Source organism: Myotis lucifugus, unplaced genomic scaffold (assembly GCF_000147115.1).
Source record: "Myotis lucifugus unplaced genomic scaffold, Myoluc2.0 scaffold_244, whole genome shotgun sequence".
Lineage (NCBI taxonomy): Eukaryota > Metazoa > Chordata > Mammalia > Chiroptera > Vespertilionidae > Myotis > Myotis lucifugus.
The window spans coordinates 1,021,145-1,030,558 of NW_005871292.1; the positions used below are offsets into that span (position 1 = coordinate 1,021,145).

The 9,414-nt window shown below is 54.3% G+C and overlaps 1 protein-coding gene across 1 annotated transcript; it reads right to left on the minus strand.

Moving 5' to 3' along the window:
- Positions 1 to 866: 866 nt before the first annotated feature.
- LRFN3 (leucine rich repeat and fibronectin type III domain containing 3) lies at positions 867 to 7,629 on the minus strand. The gene is made up of 3 exons (XM_006098638.3): positions 6,700 to 7,629; positions 3,843 to 5,279; positions 867 to 1,469 (listed from the first exon to the last, which is right to left on the minus strand). The coding sequence occupies exons 2-3, from the start codon at positions 5,261 to 5,263 to the stop codon at positions 1,013 to 1,015; spliced, it is 1,878 nt and encodes a 625-aa protein (XP_006098700.1). The 5' UTR covers positions 5,264 to 5,279; positions 6,700 to 7,629; the 3' UTR covers positions 867 to 1,012.
- Positions 7,630 to 9,414: the final 1,785 nt, after the last annotated feature.

Genomic DNA, 9,414 nt, shown 5'->3' on the forward strand with positions numbered 1-9,414 from the left:
TGGTCCAGTATCATAGCAGCTCCGCTGTCCCTTCCTTGGCCAGAGCCTTGGGCCTCATCCTGGACACTTCCCTCCCCCATGGTTCTTCAGCTCCATAACTCAGCCACTCAGTTTCCTGAATGTCCCCTCACCCAACCCAACTGCTTTCCCCAGCCCCACCCTCCCTGATCCAGTCTTGTCCTTACTCACACAGGTCCTTACCCTGGCTTCCACCCGGGCTCCTTACATCAGTCTTCCCCTCAGGTCCAACTTCCCCATGGCAGCTAGAAGGATCTTCCTAAAGCCCAAACCTGACGCTGTCCTCCTCTGCATTAAATCTTCCATGGCTTCTCAATACTATCCGGCCAGAGTCTGAGCTCCTCCGCCCGGAAAGCCTGGACCCTGCTCACCCCTCCTACCTCTCCTCTATCACAGCACCCCCAATGTCTGGCACTTACGAAGCCCTTGGTTGTACTGTGCCCTCTGCCTGGAACACCCTTCCCTCTGCTCTTGGCCAGTTATCTCCTTCAGAGGGAATTCTCAGGTCCCATCTCTCTTCCAGGAAGCTCTTCCTAGCCTGAGTCAGGTCCCTTTCCTGGGCTCCCACAGTCTCCCAGGCTTCCCTCATGACCACATCTCTGATCACTGTCTGAGGGCAGAGCTGGGGCTGTCAGAGTCACCACAGCATCACCCATCATGGGACGTGCTCAGAGACGACGCTCAAGGAATGTCTGTTGACTAAATGGATGACCATCCTCAGCCACATCCAGGGACCTTGGACAGAACTAGGTGGATCTCTCCCCAGAAGAGGCATCCCCAGCTCCAGGCCCTGCATGATCCTCCCAACTCCCACAGACAGAGACAAGGGCAAGGGCCCAGGCCCAAGCTTAGAAAAATAGGACTTTCTTGTTGTGCCCCTCAGTGCCCCTGACACCCTCCCCATCAGAGTTTTAAAAACCGTGAACAATTTGGTGAGTCTGAGGCCAGGTCCCACAGGGTGCTTAAGTCCTGCCACCCCTTGGTGGGCACGAGGCTAGGGTCCTGTGGGTTCGTGACTGGGCCCCCAGGGCTCACAGTCCAGCTGGACCATGGTATGGGCCCTCGGTGCGGAGGGCTCAGGAGCAGACGGGGCCTGTGTGGTGCCGTTGGTCTGGGAGCAAACGCTGCTGACGGGTGCGGGTGCCTTGGCCTTGCCGGGGGGCTGGCCACCGTGCACCTTGTAGCGCATAAGCAGAACGAAGATGAAGACCAGTACTGAGGCCACGATGACACCACCCAGCGCGATGATCATGGTGCCGCCCAGGAAGGGTGCATGCGGGACCCCGCAGGGTTGCAGTGTGGGCTCTGTGGAGAAGCGAGCGCAGCCAACAGGCCGTGTAGCTGTCAGCCCCGTGGTGCTGTCCTCATACACTGCTAGCACGCACAGATCATAGGTGCGGCCGGACGCCAGGTCTGTCAACAGGAAGGATCGGCTGTCGGCTGAGATCATCCTGGAGGGACAGGCAGGTAGAAGTCAAGTCTCCAGCTACCAGCACCCACCCTGCACTCCATCCCCACCCTCCCGTCTAGAGAATTTCTCCCTAGAACAGCTGTTGCATTTCATTCTAACCTCTGAATTCCCTCTAACCACTGCTGGAATTCCCTCTAGTCTGACACCCAGTCAGTGGCCTGACTGATATGCCTCCAGTCTGTTAGCCAATTTTACCTCAGCCCACCATCTAATTTTACTGTCACATTCCTCTCAAATCCCCCAGTTTGATCTTCCTTTAGTCCCCAAGCTCAAATTCCCTCCAGTGCCACTGCCCCCTTCCCCTCTGCTCTGCTGCCTAGTTTCACTCTAGCCCCATTGCCCAATTTCTCTGTGGCCCACTGCTTGAGTTCTCCCAGTCCTGTTTCATTTTATACCCAGCTGCCTGATTTCCATCCTGCACTGCCAGCCCAATTTCCCACCAGCCTGCAACCAAAGTTCCCTCTAACTTTGCTGCCCAATTTTGCTCCACTCCACCACTTAATTTCACTCTGGTCCCCGCCCCCTTTTCTCTCCTACCTCACTGTCTGAGTTCCTTCAGTCCTTCACCCTATTTCCCACCAGCCTACCACCTGAGCTCCTTCTAGCCCTACTGCCAGAAATCTCTTTAGCTCACCGCCCAATTGCATCCTCGCCCTCTCTGACCTCCCTCTAACCCAATTCCCACTTCCTTCTAACCCCATATCCAATTTCCCTCTAATTCCACCTCTCAGTCTCCCTCTAACTTCTGACTTCCCTCCAGCCTGTGCCGATTTCTCTTTGCCTCTAGTGTACAGTTAGATTCTTTCTAATCTAACCACCGGATTCCTCCATATCACTGAGCCTTTTTTCCTTCTAACCTGCCAATGAACACCTTCCTACTCCCATTGTCTTATTATATTTATAACCTGCTTTCCAGTGAGTCCTGTGATCTGATACCATTTTCATTAAACTGATGTGTCTCAGTCACCACTGCTAATTTTTTTCTCTGTTGCCTTATTTCTTTCCAGCTCTGCCTTCTGATTCTTTTTATCTCTGTTGCTTAGTTTCTCTAACACCCAATTCCACTATACTACCTTCTGTAGCAGAGCACTCTGTTGGAGATTTAACTTGTTTTATAATCAGTTTTCTTCTTAAATTGCTTTAATGAGGGAGGTACAGGAAACTCTGTGATTGTCTCTGGGAGGGTGACTATCTAGGAGAGCATTTGTCCCGTCCCCTGCCAGGCACAGTGGACAGAATATGTGTGATTTTCAGGTGTGGACCCTCCATGGACTCTACTGAGCACACTGCCTATGAAAGAGAGTGGAATGAGCTTACTAGATTTCCAAGACTGAAAAGGAGATCAAGTGATTATCTCTTGGGGTCCCTGAGGAGGGAAACAGGACCCAGATGCTAGGTTCACAGGTGCAGACCCCAAGTCTTAGGAGGCCCAGTTCTCCACAGCCAGGAGGTGGGGACTGCACCATTGGCTCAGCCTGGCAGTGAGAACAGGGAGCCATCCACAGCTATCCATGCAAGGCTGGACTGGGTGAGAGGTGTCAGCAGCACCCACATCAGCGCCAAAACTACAGACCACACGTGGCACAGCAGATGTTCCAAGTACTCTCCAGCTCAGGGGCAGAAATTACACTGGCCCATCTCTTGGAGTATTTAAGCCCCAGGTTTTGTGTTTGCAACAAAAGAAGAGAGAAGGGAATCCCCAACAGTGGCAAACTGAACATTCCTGCTCACCTAGCAGGTGGAGCTTGAATTAGGTTTAATTTGATTTAGAAAATAAAAAATTGAGATGTTGCATATAAGAACTCCAAATATGTGGAGCAGTTCACACTGCACAAACCCAAAGTGAAATCTGTTTAACTTCCTTCCCATTTTCCTTTTAACCTCTGGTCTGAGTGCCTTTGCAGCAGGGCTGACTCATTTCATTTTTCCCATGATCACTGTACCTTCTTGATCTCTTTTTCTTCCTGCAGCCTATCTTGTATCTAGCCCTGTCATCTGGAAACACCTGGTCTCTCTTTTCCTTTACTACTTAAATTTGCTTGTATCTCCCCAAACTTGCCCTTCTCCATCGACTCTTTATTCTTTTGGCCTGGTTACTTTTTACTCTTGCTGCCTAATTTCCTTTATATGTTTGTTACTATTACTTTTGCTGCCTTATTTCTTTTTAACACTGTTGCCAGATTCCTTTTTACTCTCTCTGCCTGGTTTCTTTTACCTTTGCTGTCTGATTTTCTTTGTAAGTCTGCAGCCTCATTTCTCAGCTGTGTTGCAGCCTGGGTATCAGTAGACATATCTCTAACCTTCCCTCCACTTAACTCCCCCACCCAAGCTGCCCACTGCCTGGACACTGCACCTGTAGACGAGGATGTCATCGGCTGAGCTGTTATACTGGATCTGGTACATGCGAATGCCTGGGATAGGCCGCTGATCTGGCCACTGGACGAGAGCAGCTGTGGCCCCATGCTCAGTCACCTGGACACCACGGTCAGTAGGGGGCCCCGTGTCTGCTGCCTTGGCGGAGGCGGAGGCAGAGGCAGCAGACGGTGGGGTGAGGACATCAGGATCCCCGTCCCGCGGGGGGTCACAGCTGGTGCTGTTGGCTAGCTGGGGTGGTGGTGGGGGACCCACGGTTAGTTCAACAGCAGCCGTGGCCTCGCCAGCTGCATTGGCCGCAATGCAGGTGAAGATGCCTCCATCACTCGGCTCAGTGATCAGCAGCTCCAGCGTCCCATTCGGGAAGGCGCGAGCGCGGCTCGAGTTGCCCAGCAGCCGGCCCTGGGGTGATACCCAACGCACATGGGGCTCGGGGTCCCCCACAGCCCGACAGCGCAGGGCAGCTGGCCGACCAGCAGGCACTGCCAGCGGTGGTGAGCGGTGAGTTACCACAGGGGGTTCACACACAAACTCCTCCTCACCCACAGCCCAGAAGTAGCGGCCACCCAGAGCAGGTGGGGAGGCGCAGGCTTCCAGGTCATCCTCCCTCGCCAGCCGCCTCAGCCACACCAGCTCGCAGTTGCAGTGCAGGGGGTTCCCACCGAAGGCCAGCACCAGGGCAGAGGCAGGTGATCCCCGGGGCTTGGCTAGCAGTGGTAGGCGGGAGAAGAGTGGGTCAGGTGGGATGGTGGTCAGGCGGTTGGAGGTCATATCCAGCCGTGCCAACTTGTGCAGGCGGGAAAAGGCGCCAGCAGGCACAGAAGCCAGCAGGTTGTGGTCGAGGCCCAACGTATTGACGTTGCCCAGGCGGCCCAAAGCCTCCCAGGGCAGCTGTTCCAGGTTGTTGTAGGAGAGGTCGAGGTCTTCAAGTGTCTCGGCACAGTCGTCCAGGGCACCAGCTGCCAGGGCTGCCAGCTGATTGTTGCTCAGGATGAGATGGCGCAAATTGACCAGGCCACGCAGCTGACCCTCACCCAGTGAGGTTAGCCGGTTACCATCTAGATGCAGAGCACGCAGGGCGCGAAGATCAGCAAAGGCACCGGCTGCCACATGGCGGATGGTATTACGTGACAAGCTCAGATGCAGCAGGCCCGTCATGTTGGCCAGGTCACGGCGACGCACAGCCGCAATGAAGTTGTCCGCTAGGCGCAACTCGGCTGCCCTGCGGTCCAGCGAGGGTGGCACAAATAGAAGGCCTGCCCCTGGGCACAGCACACTTAGGGGCAGTGACTGTGTCTGGCAGCGGCAGCGACGGGGACACGGGCTGGGTGTAGCTAGCTGGGGTGGAGATGAGGCAGGGGCCAGCGGCAGCAGGCAAAGGAGCAGCGGGAGGACGGCCATCTCGGGCAGCGGTGGCCTGCAGGGAAGAAGGGAGGCATTAGGGCAGGCTGAGGTCAGAAGAGGGGTACCAGAGGGGGCTGGGGTGGTCCAAGACCAGGAGAAAAGGTCACAATGAGCTAAGAGCAAAAGAGTTGGTTAATGACGGTCAGAGGAAGGGTCAGACATATTAAAAAGCTGGAAAAGATGGTGGTCAAAGACTCAGATGTATCATGGGAGGACAGAGGGAGCAGAAATGAACAAAGATGGTCAGAAGGCAGGGAGGTGATTAGAAATGGCCAGAGATGGTGAGAGAATGGGAGGGTTGGTCAGGGTGGCGGTGATTAGAAGATAAGCAAGAGGGTTTTAGACATGGTCACCAAGAGATGGTCAAGGATGGCTAAAGAGAGAAGAGGTGGTCAGAAGTAGTTGAAAATGACCAGAGAAGAGAGATGGTTAGAGATAATCAAGAAGATAAGTGGTGGACAAAGAGAGAGGAAGTGGTCAGGGGTGGTCAGATCTAGGAGAGATGGTAAAAGATGGTCAGAAATGGTCAAAAGCCAGTCAGGAGGAGAGGACAGCTGAGCGATGGGTGTGAGGAGAGGTCATCAGACAGAGGGAAGGCAGCCAGGGATATTAGAAATGATCACAGAAACAGAGAAGAGAGGTAGTCAGTAAAGGCCAGAGATGGTCAGATGGTTGTCAACTGGCAATTAGGGTCAGGAGTGGGAGGAGGGCAAGAGAGAAAGGAATGTGGACAGGGGAAGTCGGAGAATAGACAGACAGAAGTGGCTGGAGAGAAGAGTCGTAGACAGAGATGTCAAAAATGGTCAGTCAAAGGCCACAGCTGAGAGTCAGGGCCGGAGAAGGGCAAGAGAGCCGATGAAAGATGACTAGAGAGCAGCTAAGATATCAAAGGTGGTCACTGAGTGAAGCAGTAGATAGAGGTGGCCAGAGAGAGAAGCTGTGGACAGGGCTGTGGACGATCAAAGACAGAAGAGGTGGACAGAGATGGTTACTGAGATGAGTGGTGGCCAGAGGTGGCCACAGAGAGGAGATGTGGACAGAAGTGTCAAAGATGGTCAGAGAGAGAGGTGGAGAAAAGAGACAGGAGTGGTGGATAGGAGAGGCAGGCAGGAGAGGTGGTTGGAGATGGTCAGACAAGATACATGGTGGGAAGAAGTTAGAAGATCTACTGGGAGTGGGTCACAGACCTAGAGATCCCATCAACTGGGGAAGAGGAGATCAGAGAGGGGCAGGGCTGGCCAAATGTCCAGAGAGTGTCTGAGGCAGAGGAACTGGAGGTAGACCCATGGGTGGGGGTGTCTGTTTCTGGGAGAAACCCTGAGGATTCCCAGGGTTACATGGTCCTTACCTACCCCCATCCCCAGCCACAAAGTTCCTCTCTAGTCCCTCCCCATGATGGGAGTCACTGAGAAACTCCCTCCCAATAGCCTTACCTGAGTTGGAAGCGTCCCAGGGAGCAGAGTCTTCAGGCTCCCAGGGGGTCAAAGGTCAGGGCTCTGGAGGGGGTGCTCAGTCGTTCCTTCCTGTCCCCAAGGCCTCTGTAGAGGGACTGTCCTCGTGTCTCAGCTTATATATGTGGTCATGGAGTCTCTAGACCTTGATACTTACAGTCCCAGTTCCCCAAATATTGGGCAACTAGGGTCCAATTTTAGAGACCCAGGCACCCCTTTAGGTTGTTCAGAGTCAGGGTCACCCAGCTCCAGTCTCGGGATGCGAAACAGCCAAATGGAGAGTTTAGGGTCTAAGTCCTAAGTCCAGTCCTGGGGTCTGGTACTGGGGTGCTGGGTTCAGTTATTGGGGGTGCTAAGTCAAGTTTCGGAGGTCTCTAGTCCCAGATTTCAGCATTCAGGTTTGCAGCAAGGACTTCAGGCCAGAACTCAGGTTTAGGCCCCTTGGAATGCCAGGGTTCAGATCTTGGAATTTGAGGCCTAAATCTCAGGGTTCGGGTCCCAAGTAGTGGATTCTGGGGGAATAGACACAGGAATCCCATCCCAGATTTCAAGGTCTCAGGCACAGAATTCAGAGTTTAGCTCCAGATTGGGGGGTTTAGATTCCAAATATTGAGGTTCAGGCTCCAAATGTTGGGATCCATATTCCAAGTCTTGGGGCTCAGGTTCCAAATGTTGGGTTCTCAGCGACTGATATTGAGATTCCAGCCCCAGATATTGGTGTTCAGACTCCTGTCTTGGGGTCCCTGTTTCCAGCTCTCTGGGTCCAATCTCGGAGTGCAGGCCCCCGATGTCGGGTTGCAGGCTCTGAGGTGCAGGCTGCCAGCTTGCTTCCCAGTGTGTGGCGGAGGCTGGCCAGGAGCGAAGGGTCGGCTGCGGTGGGGGAGGGGACGGCCAGGAAGCCCCGGGGGGCCGGGGTGGGGCGCGCAGGCCCCGGGGACGCCGGGGGAGGGCCACCCGCAGCGCAGGAGGGGCGCAGGGGGGGAGGGGCCCGTTCTCAGAAACCCCCTCCCCCCGCCCGGGGCCGGGGGGGGCTTGGTAGGTATGTTGGGCGGATTTTCCGGGGCTCACCCCGGGAACCAGGGCGCGGGCCCCCCCCCCCTTAAAAGCGCGCACTGGGGGCGCGCCCGAGCTTAAAGGTGTAGGCTGCCCTCCCGTTTTCAAAGGCGCATCCCCGCCCCCGCCTCCCAGGGAATCGCCCGGGCGTTGCTTGGGAGCAAGAATCCTGGGATACAGACAGAGACACAGAGATAGAGACAGAGACAGAAAATATGGGCAGACTTCGATTGGGGGGACAGAGAGAAGTAGAATGAGAAAGACAGAGACAGAGAGAAAGACACAGACATATTCAAGGAGCGATGGAAATACAAAGAGACACTGAGAAACCCAGAGAGAAACAGAGAGGAGTCAAGGACAAGTCAGAGACTGAGAAAGACAAAGACAGAGAAAGTCAAAGAGACATAGTGGGGGGACTGAGCTGGGCCGACTCAGCTGTGAGGATGGGTATGTGTACGTGTGTGTGTGTGTGTGTGTGTGTCTCCAGTTCTCATTCAGAGCATTGACTGTGGCCCTCCATCCCAGAGTCCCTGGCCCCCCAAACCTGTCTCCTTCCGTCCCCTGTCTCAGCACCACCTCCCTGATGTCCTTTCCACAAGTGGAGCTTCCTTACCTGGACCCTGCCCAGCAAACAGGACTGACCTTTCGGGCCAGAGGAGGGACTACTCCTCCCCAAGACTCCTTGCCCTGGCTGCAAAGGGGAAATCTGACTTCAAGACCGTGCCCTCTGGACTTGGAGCCAGACATCAAGACACACTGACTAGCCCTAGCTGGTGTGCTCAGTGGTTAGAGTGTTGGCCTGTGCACTCAAGGGTCCTGGATTCAATTCCTGCCCAAGGGCATGTACCTCGGTTGCAGGTTCCCTCCCAGCCCCCAATGGGAGCACATGAGGGAGGCAACCAGTCAATGTGTCTCTCAAGCCTCTCTCTCTCTCTCTCTCTCTCTCTCCTCCCACTCCCTCCTCCCACTCCCTCCTTCCCTTCTACTCTCTCTGAAAAGCAATGGAAAAAACATCTCCAGGTGAGGATTAACAAAAAACAAACAAACAAAAAAGATACACTGACCAGATATCCCATGGAAGAAGGAGATAGGAAATGGGACAGAGGCAGGGGCTTGCTAGGTTGACCCAGAGAAGTGTATCCATTGAGTTCCCCTCTCCACTCACATTTATGGCCCCAGAGGACCTACTGGAATTGTACTAACACATGACTCACCAGGACTGGTGTCTGCCTATCCTGATGCTTGTGAGAGGAGAGGGAGGGTAATGTGGGGTGTCCCACATGTCTCATGGTGATGGTGTTGCAGGAAGAGGGATGCGGGAAGTGGTCTACAAGCCTGACCTGGAACGTGGTTATAGTAACAGGGAGGACCTGATCTTTTGAGAGCCCTGGTCTGAAGGGAACACAGCCTTGGCCAATGGCCATGGGCCTAGCCTAGTGGAACCTGGATGGTCATAAACCACCTCTGGGAACCCTCATCTGAGTGGAGGAATAAAGTGACCTTCTTGGGGACAGGGTCACCCACTTTGGCGGCCCTAACTTTGCTGAAAGTTTCATAACAGACTTTAGGCTCCTTCCACTTATGTGTATGGACAAATTGCAGCTAAAATAAACTCAGCTCAAGGGCCCATCTTTCCAGATCATT

Coding starts and splice junctions, on each gene's coding strand:
- LRFN3 (XM_006098638.3), bottom strand. CDS start 5,263: ATGGCCGTCCTCCCGCTGCTCCTTTGCCTGCTGCCGCTGGCCCCTGCC. Junction 1,470..3,842: donor GATGACATCCTCGTCTACAG/GTGCAGTGTCCA, acceptor CTGTCCCTCCAG/GATGATCTCAGCCGACAGCC.